The 26,284-nt window shown below is 48.5% G+C and overlaps 1 protein-coding gene across 1 annotated transcript in view; it reads left to right on the top strand.

Annotated features, from left to right (window-relative positions):
* VAV2 (vav guanine nucleotide exchange factor 2) overlaps nucleotides 1-26,284 on the top strand; it is a 130,598-nt gene that overhangs the window by 68,192 nt on the left and 36,122 nt on the right. The window contains exon 3 of the mRNA XM_017809922.1: nucleotides 15,628-15,686. Within this exon, the coding sequence (XP_017665411.1) occupies nucleotides 15,628-15,686 (59 nt within the window). The remainder of the gene's footprint in view (nucleotides 1-15,627; nucleotides 15,687-26,284) is intronic.

Raw genomic sequence — 26,284 nt, 5'->3', positions numbered from 1 at the left:
AATGCTGCTCAGTATCTATCAGAGCAGAAAGCCCTTTCTTTTTGCTGTCCCACCTCCTCAGTTTTGAATTTTACACCAGGCTGAGCTTTTCCTCTGTGAATCTCAGCTGTTGCTGGCATTAAGCACATATGGTTATTTGCAGCACGAGTGGTTATTGGTTATTTGCCCCACATGAGGCACCTGAGCAGCTTCTCATCCTGCCCTGGGCTTTTTTGGGATTCTGTGCTACGTAAAATGCCTCGTGCAGTGGTAACTTGGTCTCTGTGCTTGTTAGCTGTGAAGTCAATAAGACTTAAATGGGCTCTCACCAGTCTTACTGGCAGCAAGAAAATGTCAAGAGAGCCAGCTAAGAGTAAATACCACTTTCCTGTTCCCTTCCCTGACTGCAAGTAAATACTTGTTGGGCATTTCCAGGAACTTCATAGGGCAGAAACCGGTTTTACCTGTTTTATTGCAAAATCTCTCTGTTCTGGACAAGAGCTCCAGGGAGAAGTTTTCCCTGAACCTCTGTGACTGACCTGCTCATACTTAAGGTGACATCAGTTATTTCTCTAATGGTTGCTCTGATCTCATCCTCAGTGACCTTTGACGTACAGTCTTGGGTGTTGACACTTATTTAAAATGCTGCCCAGAGCTCTGCAGACCTGCCCTGCTGGGACCAGCACTTCCTGGTCCTTTTTTGCTGTTCCTTTTTGGCCTGTGTTGTCATTGACTGACGTGGCTGCTGGGACCTTCCGTTCCCTCTTGCACGGGGCATCGGCAAGGGCGTGCATCCATCTTCCTGCAGAATTGATGACCTTTGTCAACGATGTGCACTCAAACCTGAGCCCTTAATACCGGCTGGGGGCTGTGGTGACAGGAGCCTGTATTAACACTCGCATAAAACCCCTTTTTTAAACTTCCTCCTGCAACCCTGGGCTGAGCACAGCGCTGTCCAGCTGCTCTTTGTCTCTAATTTCTGATTAAAGGGCTGGAAGAACGAGCATGTAGTGGTTAGAGCAACGTTTCCCTTTCTCTGGATGAATGTGTGATGTTGTGTGTGTGTGTATTTTTGGTGTTTCTCCCCTGTACCAGGGCTGGCGCTCGCTCTTTACGAGCCCATCCGATTTTAACGTTGCGTAAATTCCTCGAAGCTTCTGGTTTCTGCGCGTTCCACACTTGCTCAATCTGTTCCTATTAATTTTTAAACACATTTTGGCGGTAGATAAACAGCTGGTGACACTTTCAGAGTCGCAGTGTATCATCTGAGGAGCTGATGTAACGATCCCAGCACTGCACACCGAGCTGGGGAGTGCAGGGGCTGTGCCGGGGGCACCGGGATCGTGCTCCCTTGGGGTGCAAACATGCCCTGTGGGGTGCTTCCCACCCCTCTCCAGTGGAGCTGGGGCTCTCCAGCTGCCACTTGGCTTTTCCTGCTGTTTTAAACCATCCTGATACGCTGCAGGTCCTGAGCAAAGCTGAGCTCATGGTGGAGGATCCAACTGGGGAAATCTGCCTGAGCATCTTTGACAAAGCTATTTACATTCCTTAAATCATTGACTGAAAACATCATGCCTGACTCTTTCCTTTTCTTCTTGGAGACAGCCAAGATCTAATCTATGATATTTTTCCTTTACAGCTGTATGGATTTGTTAGGTCTGAAGGGACCCTTAGATCATCTTGTCTTGCCCTCTGTACAGTAGTGACCGTGGAAATCCATCCAGCTTCCCTTCCGCCCTGTAATTTGTGAGCTGTGACCGTGTACACCCTGTCAAGGGAGCCAATATTTTGGATGTCTTTTCCTGCAGTTCTTTTATTCACCCGTTTGCAGTGTGCTGTGAGTGATGCATGTTTCAGTCACCCACGTAGCAGTAAATGTGCTGTCTGCAGAGGCAGAGCAACGGCTAAATTTAACATACTCAGTCAAATCAAAGCACTTTATGGGTATATTTATATATACTGTTACAGGATGGGAGGAAGGGAGGTGTTTTCTGACCCCCAGGTCTCTGGAAAGCTGCCTTGAGGATTGCTTCTCCCTCAGCCCAGGCTCCTGCCTTTCTGCAGGTGTAAATAGATTAATTGACATCGTGGAATTAAGTCATGGGAAAAAATGTGGCTGTGAGTGTCAGAGGTTTCTATCCAATGGCACGGCCAGCGTGTGCAGTGCCATCCTCTCTACTGGGCTCTTATGGAAAGCCCAGCATGGGAACTGCTTTGCCCAGGGTTGGGAGTGTGATCCAGATAGTGAGTTGTGTTTGGAAACCTCTTGGTGCTTCCAGTTAATCATGGATTTGGGAATTTCAGTGTTTGCTATTTTGAGAACCGTCCTCTGAGTAACAGATCAGAAGGGAACCGAGGGTTGTTTCTGCAGTTGGAATATGATTGATGGAGAACCCTTTTTTATTTCTGAAAACATTTTATTTCTGGAAGGCATTTCACCAGCGAAGCAGAATATGTAATAAAATAAAACCCAATCCTTTTATCTCATCTGGGGAGGGCAGGGAAGAGGAGGAGCAGCATCCTTGCTGTGCACAGCCTTCTTGGCTCTCCTACTGCATTGCACAATCTTGAGAGTCTTCACTTGTGTAAACCATCGAATAATTAGAAAGAGAAAAGCTCTTGGTAGCATTTGTAGAGCCTGGTAGAGCTGCCCTTTCCCATGTTAGCATCTTCCTTTTGAAACAGTTCTTGTAGTTCCTGGAAAGTTGTGCAGGAATTGTGGAATGAGGAAGAATAAAGCACCAAAATCAGGAGCATATCCCCTGCTCTGATACTCAACACTGGCCCCTGCTTGTAGCTCTCAGGCTTACAGAATAAAAATTGAAACATTTGTCCTTTTTCCCCCCAGATGATGCAAACTCTTAGAAAAAGGTGACCTGACCTTGCCTCAGGAGCTGGGAATTTCTCCTCTCTGCTCTGAGCTGCTCCTCCCCTGCTTCACTCTTCTGAACAGCTCAGTTTGGTTGCTGCTGGCTGCCTGTTCTTCTAGGAATTGGGAATTTAACACCATTGTTTTCCATGTCTGCCAGGGAACCCAGAGGTGACACTTTTGAGATATACAAGAAGTGAAGGGTCAGGCCAGCAGTGTGATGTTGGCACATCCCTCTGGTTTGGCTGTGCAAGACGGGGAAAATCAGTGGGTGGAAACAGTCTAGTGCTGATCTGGGGTGAGGAGGCAGCTCAGAGCTGGGTGGCTTTTGGGGAATTTCGCTTGGCAAGCCAGCTTGTAATAATAATAAACTCCCAGAGTTTACAAGGTACCTGTCTCATCCTCCCTGGAGTCCAGGAGATTAGAGCTAATGAAATGGACTTCATCCCACTTTCCTGTGCTTCTCTTCCTAACATTCCTTTTCCTGAGTGTTTCTGCTCCATGTTACTTTGTGTTTTGTGGTGCTCAGGAAGGGAAGTGCAGGCAGAAGAGCCCCAACCCTCTCCTGGTTGTGTGTTCCCAGAGGTATTTGGCTGTTTCTTCCCAGCACACCAAGTTTTTCTGCACTTTTCTTCTCTTCTGGGCCTTTTCCCTGCCTTCTTTAAAAGTTAAAGCTGTGAAAGTGAAGATGTTTCATCCAGGTGGATATGTGTGTGTGCAGAAAGCTTGGAGCAGCCCATACATCTGTGGAGCCAAGTGGGATTCTTGCTACAAGCCCTGACTCTGTGTAGCTGCAGGGAAAGAAACTTCAGTGGGAAAGGTCTCCCATCCCTGCAAATGTTCAGCTCCAAGTTTGAACAAATCAAAGGAGCAAATCCCAAGCAGGTTCTAAGAGCTGCCTTTTACTGAACACTTGAAAAACTCCCATTGCCTCCTGCCTCTTTTGTGTACCTTGGCATTACAGGAATTTCTTTGAGCTTAAACAAGTTTTCTGCCGATCTGTAAAACATGCTTGTCTCAAACAGGCTTGTGATGATTAAGCTGCTTGTGCTGCTGCAGGAGGGCTTTGGGAGGGACTTTGCTTCCGTGAAGCTCCCTGGGGCAGAGGCAGATGCTTTGCAGGTATAATGGGGGGAGTTAAGTAGAGTTAAGTAGAGCTGCAAGATGTATCCAGGGCTCAAAGCTTGAGAAATCAATGGAAAAGCTTCTGCTGCCTTCAGGGCTTGGACCAGGGTGGTCTCTGAAGTGTTAACCTGCCTCAACCTTCTGGAGCAGGATATTTTTGTTCAGTGGGGTGTTGATGCTGTGGTCTGACCCTTGGAGCCGAAACCCCTGGATGTGGCAGGAAGGGACAAACCTGTCCATGGTCTGTTGGTCTGCAGATAGGCTTTGGAACTGTTCCTATGTATCCAGCTCCTGGTGTGGGAATCTCCTGTCAGTGCTCTGCTCTGGGACTGGAAGGGATTTAAACCTCGTTGGAGAAACACATGCTGGATGCTGTGGCCATGCCAGAAGTTGGGGGGCTCTGCAAAATGCAAAGAACTGCCTTTTCAACACTTTTCTCTAGTCTTGCTTTTATACAGTGCTGCATTTTTTTCTTTAGCACCTGGAACAGTGATGAAGGAAATAAGCCAAGGAGAATTTTAAGCCCTCTCTTTTCAATAGGTAAATTACCCTTGTGCAAGTGGATTGGTTTCATGTGGATGCTTCCAATTTCTCCTGCACATGCAAAATGTTCCTAAACCTCTATTTTTTTGTGCTCCATATGCTTTTCTCTGACCTCCCAACTCTGTTTTAGAGCCGAGCGGAAATGGGGACCTAAAGGTATGTGAAAATCTGTAATATTTTCTGCTTACATACAAGGCCTTGATCAAAAGGGATTAAACTTAATACAGATTTAAGCCAGATTCTTGGAAGCAGGTTTGGATATCCGTGTTTTGCATCTGACTAGCTGTTTTTTCCATCTGTTTCGACAAATCCAATCAATACAGGGGGAGGGGAGAGGGATGTTTTTGAGGGAGAGCCTCTCCTTGCAGCTTGTGCACAGAGCTGCTTTCCCTCCCTGGGGCTGTGGGGGCCCTTGGCAGTCCCCTTGGCTGGAATTCACTGAAAGACAGAGCTCTTTTTTGTGTCACAAGATGAGGGTTTTGATTAAGTGCATGACTTTGTGCATCATGAATTAGGGGCTGGGGTCGGAGAAGGACCTTGAGCCCTTAAGCAGAAGGAGGGGATGAGGTTGTGGAGCAGGTGACCTGCAAGTTGGAGAGGAAACTTAACTGAAACTGCCTGAATTCAAATGTTTAGCAGGAACAGGTGGTTTCTGGCCGAAGTTCTGCCTGCCCTGGTCTTTCTTATAGTGTAATACAAACACCTCTGTGGCTGGGGCCATTTTTTGGATGCTGTGGCCATCCTGTCATTTCTGATACTTGCATCATTGCTCTGGAGTTGTTTGTGGGACCCTTCCCCTGAACATTCCTGATCAGTACATCCATGCAAAGCAGGGATATGATAATTATAACCACCCTGCCTAGCACGAGGTGGGCTCTGAGCCCTGAGGGCAAGACAGAGATGCTTTTCTAGGCTCTCCAAAGCCTGCAGAGCTCCAGAGCATCAGGGCCAGGCTTTGGAAAGGCAGAGGCACAATGAACTCTGCTCTCAGTGGCTGACATCCCTCTTTACCTGCATGGAAATGATTCTGCTGGTGTTTTCCTCCCCGTGCTCAAACCCCTTGCCACGAGGTGCCTTTGTGGCAGCTCTGTCCTGCGTGAGGGTCCTGCGTGAGGGTGCGAGGTGCTGCGGGCTGAGCCCCAGTTGGGTGCCTGTGTAAACCTGTTTACCAGCATTTTAAGCTAATTAGTGTTTCAGGGTTGGTGTTTTCCCCCCCACACTTCCTCCTCTGTCCCTGCCCCTCTCTGTGGGCCAGGTGCCCAGCACAGCTTGGTGGCTTTCAGCAGGGACTCTGCCGAGGTCGGAGCCGTCAGCACCCACGTCCTACGCCTTTCACATCTTCCCACGCTGGAGCTTGAACTCCTTCCTCACTCGGCATCTTGCCAGGCTCATTAGGGAATCGCGATGATGTTAATTAGGGGCAAGAGGGAAGGAGCCAGCTTGGCTGGACAGGGCAGAGAACCGTGTTGGGGTGTGGAATCGAGGAGCTCCGGCACGCGCTGATGGAGCTGTTGCAGCCGGCCAGGGAAGTTCACTGTGCACTTACCTGAGCGGCTGCTCCAGGAACCTGAACCAAACTCCTGCTCTAGCCAGTCTGCTTGTGGTTTTCCCCCCTCTAATTCGCAGGAAAGGCCAGTTCCCTGGCTTCATTACAGCTGTTCCCCAGAGGACACACTCCTGCAGCCAGCTTTTGTAACCATTACAAAGCCATGCAAATGAGCCCTCTCCAGTTACACGCTGGATTTTTTTCTTAAGAGGCAATTTTGTAATATCCTTAGTCTAGAGGAAAGCAGCCAGCCCTCAGCTCAGACTTCCAGTGTTCAGGCGTTTCTGGGAATCCTCCTTGTCTCTGGGAATCCATTGGGAGGATGCTGAAATCCCAGCTGCAATAAAAACGAAGTTCTTATTAGTTTCTTTTCCCTGCTGGCTCCCCTTTGCCCAAATATATTACATTATTGCTCTAAGCAAAGGCAAAATTTGTCTGACTTGCCCTTCACAGGTCAGCAAATCCCAACATCTACTGGAATGCACTGGAATTGCTTGAAAAACGAGGGGCTGAGGTGTTGGGCAAAGCTGGGGGAGGTGACACAGCACTCCTGGGCAGTGGTGGCACCTTGGAGCCCTGGGAAGACATGGGGAGGTACTTCCAGAAGGAGAGAAATCCAAGGGCAGCTCTCTAGAAGGCCCCGTGAGTCACAGAAGTGTGTAAATATGTAAGTAACATTAAAATCTCAAGATTTAACACGTGCAAAACATTGCATTCTTCTGCTCCACCTTCGGAAACCCGAGACAGGACAATTCCTCTGTTAAAATCAGCCCGGGGTGGATCTCCAGGGCATTGTTCCATAGGGATCTCTGAAAAGAACAATGTGCTTTCTGCTTTCTTACATGGAGCCACAGGGAGGGATGGGAGCATCCAGCCAGCCCTGTGTTCAATCCCACGTCCCTCTGATCCCTGGTTCCAGTTTCACACGCTGCTGCACACCAGTGCTGAAACAGTTTCACTTAATATTTAATTAATGCTGTTCTGTATCATGCAGAAATGTGAGACTGGCTGGTGTCACCTTAAACCCCAGCGTGGTGGTGCAGGCTGATGGCTCATTTCCAAATCAGTGTTCAGAGGCGCTACCAAGCTTGTCCCATAAATAGTTTTTTGGATATCAAGGCTTTTCATTTTCCTTCCTTTCTTACGCAAGTGCTTAACAGTTGCTTTATTTTCTGTTATTTGCCAGTTCTGTGCAAATTGACGGGGCCAAGCTGAGCCAGGGAAAGCAGCAGAGATGCAGGAAGGGATTCTGTGGGAGGAGGTGTCCATGGCCACTCACCCCTGCACCTCCTGCACAGCACTTGAGTTGTTTTCTGTTAAGTGGCAGTGCTGGGTGTTGGAGGACAGGATGTGCAGGGCAGTTCCCTGATATTTTGAGGACCCTCTTGTTGTCTGCTTGTCATTTGACCCTTCCTTACCCAGGGCCTTTGCCATAGCACCAGGTCTCTCTTGCTCAGTCCAGTGCTGGATGCATAAAGATGCATCTGTCTTGTTTTCACCTCCTCTCTGGCAGAGATGTTTGCAGAGGCAGCATCTCCTGAAAACCTCATATGGTTTGTCCTCTCCCTTGAGCAGGGAGTGTAAGGTATGTCTGTCCCCAGGCAGGAGGGATGTGCACAGGAGCTCACAGGCATCTGGGTTGGGCTTGCAGCAGGCACAGCCCAGAATGCCCTGTGAATCCTCTCCATTTACAGGAAACCATTTGTTTCGTGTCACCCAGAGCTTCCTCCAGGCCGTGCCCTTGCCTCCACTTCATATCTGTGTTCCCCCAAGCCCAGGGTGTCTGTCACACAGCCTAGTGGCACCTGCCACGCTGTTGAGCTTGCCCCAGACTCGTGGCTTTGCTGACTGTAGCCCTTGCAATCCTCTCCTCCTGTGCCCAAACTCTTTAACGGCACCCGTGGGTGCTGCTGAGCTCCCTGGTTCGAGTATTTCGGGACCATCAAATGAATCTCTACCCCACGTTCAGCTGGAGGCACAGCAGCAGGCACTTTCTCAGCTCATCTCAGTTGTCTTTGGTGTTACTTCACTTGGGAAACTGCTGGGTTCCCCCCCTGAGGCTTTTAAAGTCCCATCAAAGGCAGCTCCTCGCTCCAAGTCCTTGCTATCGCATAGCGATAATAAAAGTAACAGAACGAGGCGGCAGCTCAGCAGCCGTGGCGGAGGAGAGAGCCCATTAAGTAGCAGAATAACTGTTTATTGCTGTTGTATTAGAGGAACTCGGCAGCATAAGGCAAGCACTGTGGTCTCAGGGCATTAATTCCTGCGTGTGGGAGCCGTGGGCGGCGCGGGGAGCGGCACAGCGGGGACCGCGCTCGGGCTGGTTCGTGGCTCTCGGTGCTTCGACGTGTTGGGATGCTTTGCCTCCTGCCCCCTCTTGCCTTTGCATCCTCTTCGTACCCTGGGGAGGTGAGGGTCCTGCTGTGCCTTGCTCCTGGATGGGTGTGTTTGCTGTAGGATGGGGACAGAGGAGCACTGACACCTCCTCGTGCACAGACATCAGGGCTCCAAGAGATTCATGATGCTGTTCCCTCTACTACTCAACTGTTCTGTGATAGGAAAAGGCAAATTTGTGTCTTAAATAAGGGAGATGGTGTGTGTGCATCTGGATAACTTCTGATGGTGTGGCACAGCACAGAGATTTTCTACCAGTAGCTATAAATCCACCCGAGTTACTCTTTTCTCCTCCTTGTAAGGGAATATTGCTGGTTTTCCAGTGACTGCCTGCTGTTGTAAGACTTCATGATAGCAGACATGATGCCAGCCCCAAAGAGCTCAAAATAAACGTGTTAAAATGATATACAAGTCCTGTTCCCACTGGAAATCAGCAGCAGCTTTGCCAGTGACTTAATATTTGCATCCCCAACACGTAATGCGGCCAAATCATGGGTTTAATGTAAAATAGCAACGGGTTTAATAACCTTGCTTTTAAAAGCCCAGCCAAACACACAGGGAGCAGCAGCAGCCGTGCTCAGAGCAGCACATTACAGCTGATGGGCTTCACAGCTTGGGAAGTGGAGGAGCTGCCGGAGCCCTGGGACCAGCCTGAGTCCTCAGAGCCCTGATCCAGCCACAGTCCAGGCTGTAAATCAGAGCAGCTGGTGGGAGTCGGGGGATTCTGCAGCAGCTGAGGGTCCAGAAACTCCCTTTGTCTTCCCTGAGAACCCATTCTAGTTGAAGATTTCCCCCTGCTCTCAGGACTAGATGACCTTTAAAGGTCCCTTCCATCCCAAACGGTTCTATGATTCCCAGAGTCCTGTTCCTGTCTTCTTTTCTAGTATAATTTCTCATCCAGGATTGATCTGTAGCTGGAGCTTGCTTCCTGAAGAGCTGCCAGCAGTGCCAGTGGTACTGTGGGGAGCACCAGAGGCAGGAGAAGAATCCACTTCCCTCCTTTGCTCCTACTCTGTTCCCTTGGGGATTTTCTCCCTCCTGTTTGGGGATGCCTATTCTGCATCAGATCCCTTTTTCCTGACCCCTCCTGCTCCCTGGGGAGCTTTGAGCTTTTGTTGTGTTTGCAGTGAGGGCAGGTAGTGCCATGTTTCCCCTGTGCCCCTCTTGAAACCTTGGGGACAATGAAGGGGTTGAAGGCATTGAGCTCCTTTACTCCCCCATTATATAGAGGTGTAATCCAATGCTTATCAAATATGGATTTGTGAGGATCCAGTGAGTGCATGATCACCACGTAATGCAGCTCCAAAGGATTTCTGGCTTGGGAAATCTCTGGTTCTACTTGCTGTGTTCTCAGCATGGCAAGGCTCACTCCTGTTCTGTGCTGCTCGTGGGACTTGGTGCTGGGGCCCCAAGGAGCAGAGCCATGGGAATGGGGAATTATTCTGGTGCCTGAATGCTGCTGTGCTGGCTGGGAATGTGTTTTAGATCCTTTTAGTCAGGTCTGTAACAAATGCTACGTGTACTCCAGCATTCCTTTGGAAAATGCTGCTGTGCAGGTGCCGTGCTGGGGAGTCGCTGCCTCCAGCTGCTTTGTAAGGAAATAAGGTGAAACATGGGAGGTTTTGGGCTTGGTTTTTTGTTTTTTTTTCCTGTACTTTTGCCTGGGAAGTGCATCTCTGATGATAGACTCTTGTTAGAGGGCTTAACCTCATTATCTAGAGGTGTAATCACTGTCCCTGTGATGTGCAGTGACCATAACACAGCCTGACACGGGCGCTCTGAACTGTGGCTAAGAGGTCTCGGGGACAATCTGTGTCAGATGCTCACTTGAGATTATTTAACCCTTTGCTGCTTCCAGGACCAAGGATTCCTTTGGAAGAGGAAGGGGCATGTACATCCAGCCTTCCTTGCTGAATTTTAGAGGCAAAATTCAGCTTATACCTGGCTTTCCTGTGGCTGGTTTGCAGCTCGGAGGTCGGCCCAGCCCCACTGAGACACGTGGTCCTGGCATCCCTGGCCAGCTCTCCACCAAACCGCTGTCTGGGCTTCAGGATGGTGTTTACCACACCCCTGAGAACTGCACTTAATGCTGCACACACATCTTTGAAGCCAAGGGATCAGCAAACCCAGAGGCTGGAAGCTGAGAAATTGTGTTCCCCAACTGTTCTGGCAAATGGGTTTTGTTTTACGTTTCTGGTTCTTCCCTCTCCTGTGTTTTGTTGGGTGCTCTGAAGCTCATCTACAGCTCCATAGCAGTGTCCCAAGCTATTGATATTTCAATAAATCACATGGGAGTGGCAGTCCAGGATCCCTGGAATAGGTATTTGCTGGAGAAGTGAAGAGGCTTTACTATACTCCCATCATAGATTTCCCCATCTCTTTTGTGGGCCCTGTAGTGAAATACCAGGAGGGAACTCTGGACACACCATTACAGGAAAACTTCTCTGGCTTTGATTTGAAATCCTTATCAAATATGTATCAGCCCAAACCCACTCAGCTGGTACCTCTCCAGAAGCTTCATGCCAGCAACCACCACACCTGGCATGAGTGGGAATGGGAGGAGAAGCTGTGGCATCCCTGGGCAGGTGAAGGGAAAATAATTCAGGCAGGCAATGGAAAGGCTCACACCAGTTGTCCAAATGGATTATTATTTAATAGTCCTTGTCCTTAGCAGGCAGCTGGATGGATGAGGTTCAGCTGAGAGATCCTGGATGTAGGAAAATACAACTGACTTGACCCCTTAATGGGGCTCTGCCCTCCCTTGGCATCCCAAGAAAATATCCCACCATGTCTGATTTCCTCCTGCCACAGCCATGGAGAGTGATGCTCTTCTCAGGTACCAGGTTCTATCAGGAGATGTCAATTTAAGGAATTCCCAGCAAAACCTATGGGAAGCTGCAGCAACCCTGGCTGCACTGTGTCCAGGGAAAAGGGCTGGTTTAGTGTTTGCTGTGTAGGGGTAAACCAGAAGATTACTCCATGTAATTCCAGGCTGTGAAACCATCTTCCCCTGGAGAGGGGATGTGCAGAGGTGACACAGAGAGGTCTCTGTCCAGAATTATCACTGTTGTGCAGAGCTCCTGCTTAGAAGCAAATCTCCCATTTGTTCTGGGAATGCACATCCTTGCTGGGGCTCCATCCTGGCTGGGAGCCCTCAGCTCACTCCAACTCTCAGGCACACCTCTGGTGTTCCAAGAGCTGGGAAGTCCCTCCTATGCAAATTGTTCTGCAGTCCAGCTGGGTCAGTTTGTTTTTTCAAATATGAGAAAGTTTATTTTAGAGTTTTCTAGATACTCAGAGATACCATCAGCAATAAACAATGCTGAAGGAAGTAGAAGAGCAGTAAGCACAATAATTTATTTTCTGTTTGGCTTCAGTTTATTTTAAAATCTGTAATTCCTAAAAGAAAGTGTTGGTAGTAAAGAAGAAAAGTAGTGGATTTCTTATCGTGGTGGTGTGGTGGTTTTTGGTTTCCTATTCTTTTCAAAAACCTCATTTCTTTAGTCAGGTTTCTTCCAAAATGACCGGTGAATGTGAGGAACCCACTAGGAGCCCTGATTATTTTGTTTTATTTTTATTTTCTTTCCTGTTCCCATGAAGTGCAGAACTTGGTGCCTTTTTAAATCTGATGCTCAGCCTCTGGAATCACGTGCACAACCCTCGTGCTCCCTTTCTGGTGCTGTTGATTTGCAGCGATGGTCTCGCTGGTCAGCAGATGATCAGCTGGGTGGTTGAATTTAGCTCAGGTCTAAAAATACAAAGGCAAACTGGGATGCCCTTCACATTCCTGGCATTCCTCACTTGTCATGGCAAAACCACCAGAATTTTCCCACTAACCCATTGCAGGTCTCGTGCAGAGAAATTCTGTCTGTGCAGCACCTGCATTACACACCTTTATATTCCTGTTTATATTCCTGGCATCTTATTGTCAGTGGGATGTTTATATTTAGCTTTTATGGTAATTTTGTGTGCTGAAAGCAGTTTTCTAGGAGGAAATTGCGTTGAGAAATGGGTGAAGAGGTAATAATAATAATAATCTGTTGTTAAATCCCACAGCCCTCGGTCTCCTGGAAGCAAAATGCTCAGATAACAGTATAGTTTTCCAAACAGCCTGTTCAAGTGACTTGGAGAGGGACTTTTGACAAGGGCATGTAGTGACAGGACAAGAGGGAATGGCTTTAAACTGGCAGAGGGCAGGGTTAGATTAGATACTAGGAAGAAATTTTTCCCTGTGATGGTGGGGAGGCCCTGGCACAGGTTGCCCAGAGAAGCTGTGGCTGCCCCATCCCTGGAAGTGTCCAAGGCCAGGTTGGACAGGGCTTGGAGCAACCTGGGCTAGTGGAAGGTGTCCCTGCTCATCCCTTCCAGGATGCAGCAGCCTCAGTTCTACTGGATTTTCAGTTTTAAGCAGCCAGAGATCTGAGCTTATGAAATAATCAGCATAAATCTGAAAGGAACCAATAACCCACAGCAGGAAATCTTTTTTGGTTGTACCATCTGCCTTGGGGAAACAAGGAGTCTGCATTTCCAGGCTGCCATGAGAGAAAGGGGAGGTATAAATAACCAGGGAATTATATTTCCACTTAGTGTCATAGAATCACAGAATGATTTGGGTTGGAAGGGACCTTAAAGTTCATCTCATTCCACTCCCCTGCCACAGGCTGTGACACCTTCCAGGTTGCTCCAAGCCCTGTCTGACCTGGCCTTGGACACTTCCAGGGATGAGGCAGCCACAGCTTCTCAGCTTCTCTGGGCAACCTGTGCCAGGACCTCACCACCTGGAATATCTGTATTAGTTGTATTAGTATGTCCTGGTACTCCAGAAGCAAGGAAAATCCTCAGATGAGATCAGGGACCCTGGTGCCAGCTGCTGTGTGGGTGTGGAACAGCCTGGATTCCCCCCTGGACTGATCCAACATGAGAGCTGGGAGTGGCAGAAATTATTCCTGGGTTTGTCTGCAAAGAAGAAGCTGCTTTATAGGGAAAATGAGACACAGTTTAGCAAACACTTAAGGATTGACTTACTTTTAAGAATGTTGTTTAATCCTGTTGAAATTGAGAGGATTACTTATCCTTAAATGAATGCTTAAGCACTTCCCAGGCTGGCAGGCTGGAGCATGGGATCTGTGAGGAGCTGGGCTTGCACTTGGCTTTTCTTGCTCTTGGCTACTGCCTTAGCAGGAGCTGTTGTTGGGAAAATATTCCCTTATGTTGGGACAGTCACTGTTCAGTCTTTCAGAGATGCCAAGCTTCAGGGATGCTCTTTGTACCTGATCCCTCAAAGTGGGTCGCTTTGCTTACGTGCCTGAGCATCGATTTGGGAGCCTCGGTGTCAGCAAGTGTGTCTGTGCATCCTGGCTCCTCACTGGAACCAGGTCCTGGGCTTTGATGTGCCAGGATGTTCAGAGCTTGGGGCTGTTCATAAAAGAACAAAGGAAAACTTGTTGGCGAGGAGAACATTGAGCTTCTCTCTTAAATTTCCCTGGAAGTCAAACCCTGCGGTATAACTGTCTGATTCATAAACTGATTTTTTACTTCAGAGGTCTAATAATAGGCTGCAGAAGAGACTCATTAAATCAGTCTGGGACTTCCCTTGGAGTATTTTAAGCCCTGTGGAGCGTGGCTGTGGGTGCCAGAGGGGTCTCTAGTCACTGTCCCCTGTCTGGTCTTGGTGCTTGCAGGTACCACGTGCTGGCAGTTCTGTGCCATGGCTCTGCCTTGATGAGCCTTGGAGCCTTTCAGGGATGTTCTGTTCCCTGTTCTCCATGTGAAAATCACCTGCCTAACACCAAACTGTGGCAGCTCCTTGGTTGCTGCCCTGGCTCAGGGTCCACGTGTGGAGCAGCCAGACTGGAATTCATGGCAGTGGTAAAAGAAATGAAAAATTAAAGGGGTGGAGGTTGTGAAAGTGTGGAGAAGATAGAGTTTGGAGAAGGATCTGCTGCAGCAGGATGAGCTCAGGCTCCTCAGTCCCAAGGAGCCTGGTGTGCTCTCCACAAACCTGGTGCTTGCATGGCTTTTCCAGCAGAGAGGATTTGCATGAGGGTGTGTGATAAGACAGTGATTGATGCTCTGGGATAATAATGTGGGAGGGAGAGAGGCTTCGAGTACCACCAGCATCCCAGGAGAGAATCCAGTGCTCCCCAGGTGACCAGTGTGGAGATGACTTAGCAAAGCAGGGGAGCATCCCCTCAGCAGGATGGGGGGACACAGTCCCTAAATAAAGCATCCCTGAGGGGACCTCACTGCTGGGTTGGGTTCAGGGCAGCTCCAGTCAGCAACAGCCCCCACGATGTTTGGGTCTGTACACCTGGAGGAGAGGTGGGAGCTGGGGGTCCTTGAGCAGGGACTGCTCAAGAAGCCCTTTATCTGTGTCCCAGGCACAGGCATCTCTATTCATCCCAATTTTGGAAACCAGTCCAAAAATAATAGGTTTGTTTTTTCAATCTAGCTTTGAAATGATGGATATGAGCAAGAGTAAAACATGGTTTATATTTACAAGGGACTAAACCCGTTCGTTGTTCCTCTTCATTGAAAATTCTTCATAGCAATTAAAACTTCCATCAAAAATGGGAGTTTTCAGAAAAAGCTGGTGGTTTTACTGTTCCTTATTGCAATGCTGATGAAAATATTTCCTTGTTGAATCACTTCTGGCTGTTTTCTGCCAGAAAAGGGCGACGGTCTGCACTCACCTCTGACAAACCGATGATGCATCTTTATTGAATTGCAAGAAGTCAAAACCATTCAGTCTTGGCAAGTCTGCCTCAATAAGATCATCTTTGTGTGGGGAGAGACATGAAAGGAGTTATAATCCTTTTGTGATAAAATACAAAGTAAGAGGGTTTTTTCAGTGGTTCTCAGTGTTGCATAAAACCTATCAGGGCAGGTTTGGACATATTAAATGTGTGTGGGATGCAGTTTCCTCGGATGATGCTCTTGAATGATTATAGCTGAGGGTTAAATGTCTTTTGTGCTCAGTGGTAGAACCAAAAGCAGTGTTTGCACTGACAGTGTCCTCCCAGCCCTGATGGTGACACTGGGACACTGATGGGGGGACTGGAGCACATCCATTTCAGTGGCCCAGGTCCAAACACCAGGCTGTGTGTGGGTCCTCACCAAACCTTCCTCTGTCCTCAGTAAGCACACCAGCATCTTTTTCTCTCATTTCCAGGTGATCTCTGCAGTATCCAGGCTCTCCTTCCACAGTATTGCTCAAACCAAAGGAATTAGGTAAGATCCTTTCAATATGATATTCCTAGTATTTAATCACATCAGACTCATTAGAAGCTACACTTAGTAGGGTTAAACAGACATCAAGGGTGCCTTTGGGATGAAGGCTGGGTACTTGTAAAAGCAGCTTATGGGCTGCTTGGGAATAGTCTCAGATAAAATAAGTGAAAATGTGATGAATTGTGTACACTGTTCTTCCTGGGGAGGGCAGCAGGGGCGGGTTTAATGTCCCTTGGGGGTTTTGCTCAGGTTCACTGTGCAGCTGAGGGATCCCAGGAAAGCCAGCAGTGCCCATGAGCTGTGGTATCACCCCTTGTCCCCACTGTCACCTGCTCCTGTGCAGAAGAGCTCAGGTGGCTTTTCTGTCCCTAACAGCTGGAAAATTCCCTCTGAGTTTGTCAGAGACAACATTGCTGAGGGGGTGAGGGGGGTATGGGTCCCCTGCCCTGGCACCCGGGGTGGGCTGGCTGCTCCTCCTCTGCTCATTGAAGGAGCAATGGAGAAGGAATTAAAAGGAGCAGACAGCCCTATTAAGCAGAGCTGTTATCCTGCTCTTTGTTCAGCTCCCTGCAAAATTGGTTTGCAATTGGTTTTCTTGTTAGTGTGCATTTGTATTATTAATCTGGCAACATCTCATTAGGACACAGCTATAACTGGGATGAGTTCTCAGCCTAAAGTACCTTCTCTCCTTTTTTGTAGGGGAATGTGTGTGTGTTTTCATCCCCAGCTATAGAACACATTTGCTTTTCTCCACAGCATGTGTCTTGCTGCTCTTCTGGTTGGGGGTAGCATGGCACAGTCTGCAGGGCCAGGCACAGCCAGGATGCAGGGAATGCAGCCTGGATGGGGTCCCTGCTTCACTGCCAGCCCTGCCACCCATGCCCACCACCCCCTGCCATGATTTCCACTGTTAGAACATATTTTCCCTGCCTTAGCTGCACTGATATTGCTGGAGGGGGAACAGCTTTTCACGTGTAAAACCGACTCGGTGCTTTCCCATCTGCTGAACACAAACCCGACAGATCCCAGCAGGACAGGGGGGGAGATTCAGGGGGCGAGGCTTTGAGGAACAAAGATGTGCTGTAAGTTAAGGACTACATTGCCTGAGTCCTGGAGAAGCCTGCAGTGATTATTGTTTTGAGGGAAAAGAACATCCAAGGCGTTTGGAGGCAGGGAGCAATGGGGAACCCAGGTGCACAAGCTGCTGTGCCCTGGCAAGGGCTGGTTTTAAGTCCTGGGGCATCACTGGAAGGGGTTGCAGGGTGTAATCCCTGGAAAAGCCCTTCCCTAGGAAGGGAGGGAGGTCCTGGAGTTGCCTCAGAGGATGAATGAGCTGTGTTCCGTGGGAAGGCTTTGGCTGAGTCCCTGTTAGTTCTGTTGAGGGCTGGGCAATAGCTGGGATCCAGGGACAAGGGAGGCTTTGCTATTCCGGTGGATATGTGGCTTCTTCTCATGCATTTTACAACCAGCAGTTACAGTTCCCACTAAAATCCTTTATCTTGGAAGCCTTTGGCACCATAATTACACAAGAATAGCACAGAGCTTAGCGAGCCTCTGCTTCTAACTCTGTTTTCCTGCATATTAACCCTGCCTCTCCTCCCCATTGCCAGCTCTGCAGGAACAGAAAATGCTGTCACTCCATTAGCTGGAAAATAGACTAGACTAGACTAGAATTGAATTCTGTAGTTCTACAAAAATACCCTTGTGGGGTGTCCCCTCCCACCTCACTGTCCCCTGTGGTCAGAGCGCCCTCGCTTTGTCCGTCGCTACGTGTTTTTTCCTTTAAATTAGATGATTTCTTGCTACACCATCACAAAGCCCTCAGTGATAGAAACTAATCTCAGATGAATTAATCTAATCTTGTGGGAACCAGCAGCGGCTCTGGCTCCCTGAAGGGGCTGCTCACATCAGCCACTGCTGCCCCTCAGCTCATTGGGGTCCCCACTGATGATTGGGGTCTGTACTCTTCCCTCTCCCAGTGGAGATGCTGCCATTGAAATAAATAAGAAGAGTCTTGTTGGCTTAGGCACTGTGCTCAAAAACGTGGTAAATACAGTGAAATTAGGCTGGTGTGTGGATTGTATGGTCGTCAGTCTCATAGCATGAATGTGGCTCTGCTCCAGCCCCTATTTTAGGGTCTAACAGTCAGGATCACGCAAATTGAGAGTGAAAGAAATCCTAAAGCCTATTACTTGTCCTTAAATAAGTTTCATGGCATGTAGAAAAGTAAAAATCAATCTTGTATGGTACTCAGTGAAACAAAATTAGTCTTTCTGCCTTAATAATTTCTAGCTACATGAACCTTGCCAGAAAAATCCTGTTTCATGGAGTACACCAGATAGCTATCAGGATAGCTCTGTTGAGATGACAGAGTGTTTCTTCCAAGAAACAAGCTACAAGCAGCAAAACATGGCAAAAAAAGATGTTGAATGCAATGTTTTGTTTGCAGTGCCCTGTTAAGGCTGTGCTTAATCCACAGCAGCTGTAGCTACAGCCCCTGCCCTGTCCCCATCCCAGGGGCTGCTTCCACCCTCCAGCATCACCCTCCAGCATGGGGCATCCCTGACTCACCTCCTGGCAGGGGATGGGCTCAAATGATGCAAAATCAGATTTGTGCAAACAGCCCAGATGATGTTTCCTCACTGGTTAAAGAAGTGTTTCGTTGCAAGGACCCCACCACTGTGCTGGGTGATTTTTGGGGTGGTGCCCATAACATGTTCTTGATGATAAGAGGCTCATTGATGCCTCCCTAGGAAAAGGCACATTTTCTCTCGTTAATTTAAGGTGTTCACATTCAGATGAAAGATGGTTTTATGGATAAAGACATGCACTGAAGGGAAAGCAGATGAATGGAACTGCATTTGGATGCTGGCTCTGCTCTGGGTGCTGTACAACTCCCTGGGCAACTCCCTTAGTTTTTGATGTTTGATTTTTCCCCTCTCAGAAATGGGGAGGTGAGAAATGTCTTTGTTCACCTGGCTAATGGGACTGACTCCTTCCTGCTCATCAGGGGACAGGCAGCCCTCTCAATCTCATTTGGGAGCACAGGCTCTGTGGTAAAGGGATAGGAACTTTTTCCTGGGATTTTCATCCCTCTGTTGTCTTACAGGGCTGTACCTGGGGACAAAGAACAGATCCTCGTGTAGCATTGCCCATCAACTAGGGAGAGGAGATTTTTTAACTTATTATTGTTTCACATCCTTTCCTCCATCTATCTGGAGGACTGTCAGCAGTTTCAGGGCGAAGTTACCACTGTGCCCATCCGTGGCTGTCCCTGAACAAGGAGCCTTTGTTTTACAGCCAGGATTTTCCACTGCAGACCCGACTTGCACCCATTAATTCCATTACCCCATTCCCACAGTGACTGGCACTAAGTGCTTCCAAGGCAGCCTGGAGGATTTTGTAGCAGCATGGTTGTGCAGGGATGTTGCGTGAAGCTTCTCCTGTGCTTTGGAGCATGAGTTCTCATTCCCTTTCCAAGTTTTCTCAATCAAAGTCAGCTCTCTGGAGGACAACAAGACTTCTTGTTGCAGGTCCCAATAAACCAGGATTATTCATATTTTCTTAGAGCTTTTTTTTTTCTCTTAAGACTTTCCTGCCACAGCCATGACCGTTCTCCTTTGCCTGTGGCACATCCTGATGTCCTCTGGGCTCTGACCATCATCCACCTGGTGCTGGCAGGCTCCAGGGGCTGAATGTGAGCTCTGAGCAGAGGGGACATGTGTTTATTCATCTCCCTGAGATATATGTTTTTTCTGGAAGCTGAGTTTTGCAAGCAAAGCAGGAGGTTAAGGAATATTGGCTCATGCTGCCTGCATGCATTTTTAATGTGTGCACAGCAAGGCCAGCTGAGAATGGGAAGGAGTTTCCATGTTCAAAGGCCTTTATGGAGGCCCTTAATCTAAGTAAATCCTTTATATATGAACTGAACCTCTCAGTGACTCTCTTCAGAGGGCACTACAGTTAATAACATAGATTTAAAAACATTTGCAAATGGGGGGGAGGAGGGTGAATCCTGATTGCCAGAGGAGGCTTTCTCTCGTGGGAATGGTGGCAGTGCTTTGGCCGGGCTGTGGAGGGAGGGAGACTGGGATGGTTGTGTTTTCCCCATCCTGGGGGCCAAGGCAGGACCTCTTTGGGAAGAATAAGTGATCAGTTGAGATCCAGTGCTGAGTGGGTGTCAGGCCCAGGTTGTCCACAGGCACCCTGTTGAATGGCCTTCACGGCCATCCCGTGTCCGGTTTTTTGGAACAGGTTGCCCAGAGAAGCTGTGGATGCTCCATCCCTGGGAGTGAAGTGTTCAAGACCAGGCTGGATGGGGCTCTGAGCAACCTGGTCTAGTGGACAATGTCCCTGCCCGTGGCAGGGGGTTTGGAATGAGATGATCTTTAAGGTCCTTTCAAAGCCAAACCATTCCATGGTCGTATGATTTTGCCCATCTCTAAGTGCAGACAGTGTGATGAGGGGAATGAAGCTCAGCACTGGGATTAGCTCAGGTCGGTGCTGCCTCCAGGCACATTCAAGGCAACTAAATGGGCTGTACCAGCATCCTCCCACCAGTGAGGATTTAATCCAGAGATTTCCCTACCACCCTGCTTTTCCCTGCCTTGCTGACAGGGCTCATCATTGCTCCCTTTTGCGCAGGTAAAACCATTAAAAAAGACTGACATGCCCAAAATGAGGTTTGCAGCGTTATCAGCCCTGGAGTTTCTGTACTTAACAGCTTGCCAATAATATCAGGATGTGTGTGGGGGTGAAAGGGAGGAGGGATGGGAAGGGAGAGTCAGAGCAGCATTCCTGGCATGCAGTGCCCAGCCTGCAGGAGAGGGGCAGGGGGGCACATGGAGCTGGTCCTGCATGGGCAGCCTCCAGCCCTGCCCTGCTAAATGTGCATGTCTCTGCTCCCAGTGTTTGTAACCTGGAAACTCCTCAGTGCTTCAGCCACTGGTGTGGAATTAAACCTGGAGTTTTGTCCAGGTTACATGACTTTAATCCATTTCCCCATCAGACTGAGCCTCACTGCAATGCAGGGATACCCTTCTTTTTGCAATGGAGGTGACCCAGCAAAGGGGACCTTGTGGTCCTGCCAGCGAGCCCCACTTCTTGCAGAAGATGTGGTGGCACAAACCCTGGGGCAGCTGATCAAGGTGTTCCCCTTGCTGTCCTGGGGGAGAGAAGGGAGAGGGGGGAAATCTTTTATGGGATTTGCAAAGATTCTCCAGCATGCTGGAGGCTTCCTGCAGATCAGATTTGGTCTCTGCTCCCCCCATCCCTGGGGATGGGAGCTCAGCCCGGGAGGCGGATCCAGCTGCGTGTGAAAACAGCAAGCAATTAAAGTCACTAGCAATTAAGTCCTCAAGTGTCTTCTGCTGAGGAGGTAGTTATGGGACTTCTTCTCCTTAAGGTTGGTTTTACAAGGGCTGTTTTATTCGTTGCCAATGGCTCTCTGTAATTGCACTCTGCCCATAATTTTTTACTGCCGTTGTTTATTCATTGTACACACTTTTAAGTGTTGCTATAAAATGGATGGAGAAGGCTGTGGGAGGATCCATGTCTGGGAAAAGATACAGTTGCTATGCAGCACTCTCCTGTGCTCCGGGGTGTGTGGAAGTGGGACCAGTCCTGGGATTGATCAGCACAAATCCAGGGGCTCAGCACAGACCTCACAAGCAGGAGATCAAGTGGAGGTGGTTTCTTGTGACACAGACAAACCTTCTTTAGGAGTGACCATAAAGCTTCTTCCTTTGTTGATAAGCAGAATCCTTGGCTGAAAGCAGTTCCTTTCCCGCTAAAAATGGTTTTAACACATTTATTTTGGCAAGTATGTGTCCTCACAGACTTGCTCCTAAGAGAGTCTGAAAAATATCACTGACATGTTTTCCTGCTCGGCTGCTTTGTAGGCTTGGGAGATGCTGAGGTCACCCCGTAAGCATCTGCTAACGAAAGCAAAGGCAGTTCCTCTCCCACCCCTCCCCACCAGCAGCTTTGTGTGATGAAGATACAGCTCTGATGTGCTCAGCTCGGCTTGATAGTCACAGGTGGGGCTTGCTGGGTTTTGGGGTGCACCTCCCTTGTCGCTGCACGTTGTCTCTGCCCACATAGTGCTTCCCTCAGGGCTCCTCCTGGGTCACTGCCCACCCTGGCACTGCCTTGTTTGGGTGAGACCTTCCCATCACCTCTGGTTGTGTCTCTGAAATGCAGCCCTTGCCCCAAGGATGGAGAAAGGCTTTGGGCTCAGCTGATCCAAAATGAAGTATTCAGAACTGGGGGGGTTTCCAGCACTGGGGAACAGCAGGATGGGAGCTGGAGGTGCTGCCACGGGCTGTGCCTGCAGAGAGGGGTGCTCCAGGACAAGCCATGTCTCTCTGCACCTCACATCTTCTCTCACATCTGCAGAAGGGGAAGCACAAATGTGTTTATTCCCTGTGACCCTCAGAACGTGCTGCTCAGCCCAGGTGGGCTGTTTGGGTCTGGTTTATGTTGCACAGTGAGACCCTGCTTGGCTGGGATATGCTGGTGCTGGCTGGAATCAGGCAAAAAGATCCATTTAGGCACTTCTTTATTTTTATTGGCACGTGTTTCATAGGATAGCAGCTGCTCAGGTACAGCAGGAAAACTCAGAGTGCTGAAAGATCTCCTTGTGCAGCTTTGCTACAAGTTAAAAATGGGGGTTCCAGGTTTTTGTTTTAACCGAGTGTTTTCCAAAGAGAGGCAGTTGCAGAGCCTGTGGGGATGTTGTTGGACACCTTGAGGTGCATCTCAGGTCTTTACTATGGAAATCATTCCCTAGTGATCAGTTATGCTGTTAGCCAACAGGGTTTGGATTGGTTTTTTTCTTTCTTTTTGAGAAAGATGGTTCTGGATTCCCCTTTTGATTTTATCCATCTGTTCTCGTCAATGTGGAGCTGAAGTGAGGAGAAAATCATACCACTTGCTCGAGCAAAGCATTGGTACATGAGGATTTTTTAAAAATGCGATAATGTGTTGAAATGTAAAGTTATACGAGCTGTTATTTTTCTTGTCTCATCGTCCCCAGAAATCCTCAGTTCAGATTTGAGCTGAAGCAGGACATGCAGCTCAGCCTTGGGCTGTGCACTGTGCTATGTGCTGAGTTCCCTCCTGCAAAATCATCATCTTTGTGCTATCTCATGATGTAGCTTGCTCTTTCCCCACTGAATTTCTATCAAAATTAATCTTGTGAGAATTTCTGCAAGTTCCAGACCACAAATAAAAGCGAATCATAATTTTTCAGAGGACGTGTCTAAAATCTGGCACAGTGTGAGGTGCTTCTTTCCAGAGATGAGTAATGTAACACAATAGTATGATTTTAATTAAATTCAGCAGCTTTTGGTATGCTCCAATGTGCCTTGTTGTGCATGGGGAGAATCGATTCTATTCTGCTTCATATAAATGGATCTTGGGCATTAATAGTGTGGTTTTACCTCGCAGTGCTTGACCAAAATCATTCCCTGATGGTGTTCCCATTTCACAGATGGGAAACAAATCTTGGAGGTGCTGCCTGGGTCTTGAGCAGAGCTGGAGGAGCAGCTCCAGGTCACCTCTTTGCTTGTCCCTGGTCAGCTCATGTCCATCTCTTGGTACATCAGTAAATTAAATGCTTCTTTAATCTGCCTAATCCCACCGAAGCCGACAAGGAAGGAATTTTCAGTTGTGGGCAAATGTCTTGGGAAAACTACATGGATTTCTTTGGGCAGCTCCAGGAGAGCTCATGAAGGTGTGATGGTGTGCCCAGGGGATCCACTAGGCACTGAGGTTCCAGAACTGATGACTGACAGGGAATCCGTGGTCACTGGGATGGGGTGATCCCATGTTCGCAGGGTGAGCCATCCTGGAGGAAAAGAAGATGAAAAAAGAAAAAGGGAAGGTTGGAGCTGTCAAAGTGATGTGCTGTGAACAGCCAAGGTCTGAGATACGGGGTTTGAAGCAGCATGAAACCTCAGCAGTGGGACAGACAGGCTTTTCTGGAAGCATGGGAGCTGTGGGGCTACAAACCCCACACCTGAACTCACATGGAAAGCACAGCCTGAAGCCCAAAAATCTTGGTGAAATCAGAGTCCCGTGGGTTTTCTGTGCATTGCCACAATGCTGTCTTCAAAGCAGGGCTGTCAGAAGGTCTGTACCTCCAGCCATGGGATCTGTGAGGTACTGCAAGGTGTAATTACAGTCTGTGTATTCCTCATTATGGAAACGCTTTTCTGCCAGCTTCTGGGCCAGGAGGACTTGGCACAGCCCCTTCCATCCCAGCAGAGCTGCAGAAGCTCCTTTGCACCAGCTTGAGGCTCTGATCCTTCCTGTTTATGAAGAAACCCCTCACAGAAGGGGCAGCAGATGGGAGCAGCTCAGGTTTCCCGGGTGTCACTTACTCCACCTGCTTTTTAAAACACTCAAGTGTGATCTTAGGAAAAGAGGGGGAGGTTATCGTGCTGAGAGGCTGGAATCCCGCTCCAGAAAGGGGGATGAACCACCTCCTTTAGTCTGTTGAGGGTGTTTGCACAAGGCATGAGAACTTCGTTGCGGATCTGCCTGACAGACCATCTCCACCGAGAGCAGTGGGAACAGCTCCTTGGGATGGAGAGCACTGGGTGGGACATTTCCACCCTCCCTTCTTGTCACCGGGCTTCCTGTTCCCAGGGCTGGTGTTTGACCCCAAGAAATCAGAATGGATACTGGAAAAATAGAAAATAAACCATGCTGGGTCCTTTTTGCTCTTTCACACGTGGATTTGAGGCCAAGATGCTGCAGTATAAAATTATCAGGCTAAAGCTGACCCATCCCTGACCCTCTATTCTCTGTGAGGGCACTGCAGAGGTGAACAATTGGCTTCAGTTGCTAGGACAAGACACCCAGTTGCTGAAATATGCTCATAAATAAATAAACCTTCCTGCTTATTGCTGTTAGAATTGCAGCCTACCTGGCTCTTCCCGTTAAATAATTCAGAGGAGAGAGCAGCCAAGGCAGCGTGTGGAGCTGCTCCTTCTCCCCACAGAGAGATTTACTGTGCAGGAGTGGATGATGAGGATGCGGCGTGGGAGGGATCATGGGGGCAACCTGAGAGCGAGGGAGGGTTTTTGCATTAGGTGCCTCGTGAAATATTAATTGATTATCCCCCTGCGTGATGTGCTGTGGCTGTGGATTGCTCCTGCCTTCCCTGGTGTTTGCAGGGCTCTCTGTTCTGTGCATGTGCAATGCAGAAAGTAGCCAAAATGTTTTGTAAGATCAAGGGGGTGCTTTGCCTCGCACGTCAAGAACCATCATCTGCTGTAAGTCTTGTCCTCCAGAGGCAAAGCTCTCTCTAAACTCCATAACAAATTACTTGGTCTTTTCTTCTCTTTTAGGCTCTGAAACAAATACATCAGATCAATCCCACTTCCCTTCTCCTCTTTGATCTGTGGAAGTGATGCTCTTGAATGCTGTGGGGTTTGTCTGTGAAGGAGTCTGCTCTGGGAGGTTTATTATCTCTAAGAGCCTGTTCTGGTGCTGTTTGATGTCGCTGGGGCTTTCACTCTTCATCTGAGTTGGGATTGCAGCAGCCCAGGCACGGGCTGGGAGGATGAATGGCTCAGCAGGTGGTTTTGCATGGTGGTGGAGTGAAAAACAAAATCTGGTGCTTAACTAAAGACAGGAAATAAGAGACATTTTCAAATGAATTTTAATAAACCAGGATCTCTGCAAACCTGTTGGGTTTCAGTGAACTCAAAATACTCGTTGCTGTTGGGCATTCCCAGCCACAGCTTTTAATACTCCATAAGAAGTTGCAACAAGCCTGGAGGTCTGTAAGAATTTCCCAGTAGCTCTTAGACCTCTTGACTTGCAATGTTTTTTTACTCATTTTACAAAAAAAGGAAAAAATGACCTGCAGATTCGTCTCAAACAAAGCATTTGCTGTTGGGGAGCTCTTAGTAGGGCTACATTAAATTGTGTTGTTGCACATAGAACATTTGGGGAAGAGCAAGGACTGTCCCATGGTCCCACCCTGTGTGAGTTATCCTGCATCCTGGGGGCTGGCACCCTGTTTTGGAGCAGGGGAGATGGCAGCTCTGCTCCCACACTGGTGATGTGGGGACACAGAGAGCCCCTGCAAAGCATGGGCAGCTGGGGAAAGAGGCACAGACAAAGGGCAAACCCAGGGCTTTCTCCAAAAAGCCATCCTTCAGCTCCAGATTTTAGATGGTCCGTTCAGTAACGCTCACCTCGGTGTGACTTTCCTTCTAATTGCCTTCTCTGCATCCTTATTTAGCCATTAGCTGCTATTGTGGGGATACAGGTTATTAATTCCTCCCCTGCCCTGACTTTCACTCTGGTGCTTTACCCACAGTCAAGGTGAAGCTGGGAGGGCCAGCAGAGCTGCCTCCCCATGAAACTCTCATTAGAAAATATTTTTTCTCTCTTTGCTGTCTCCTTGTCTTACACGGGGGGGGTTTATCACAGGAACAATTACACCTCGGGCCCAGATTTATGGTTGGAAACGTGTGCATGTGATTTTAATATTCTTTATGGCTCTTTTACTTCTTTCTTTCTGGCGTGGTGAGCACTGGGGAAGGAAATAGTCAGAGATTAACAGCAGAAGATGCATGTAA

Source organism: Lepidothrix coronata, unplaced genomic scaffold (genome assembly GCF_001604755.1).
Source record: "Lepidothrix coronata isolate B3197 unplaced genomic scaffold, Lepidothrix_coronata-1.0 Scaffold28, whole genome shotgun sequence".
Taxonomy (NCBI): domain Eukaryota; kingdom Metazoa; phylum Chordata; class Aves; order Passeriformes; family Pipridae; genus Lepidothrix; species Lepidothrix coronata.
This window is presented reverse-complemented; position numbering and strand designations above follow the sequence as displayed.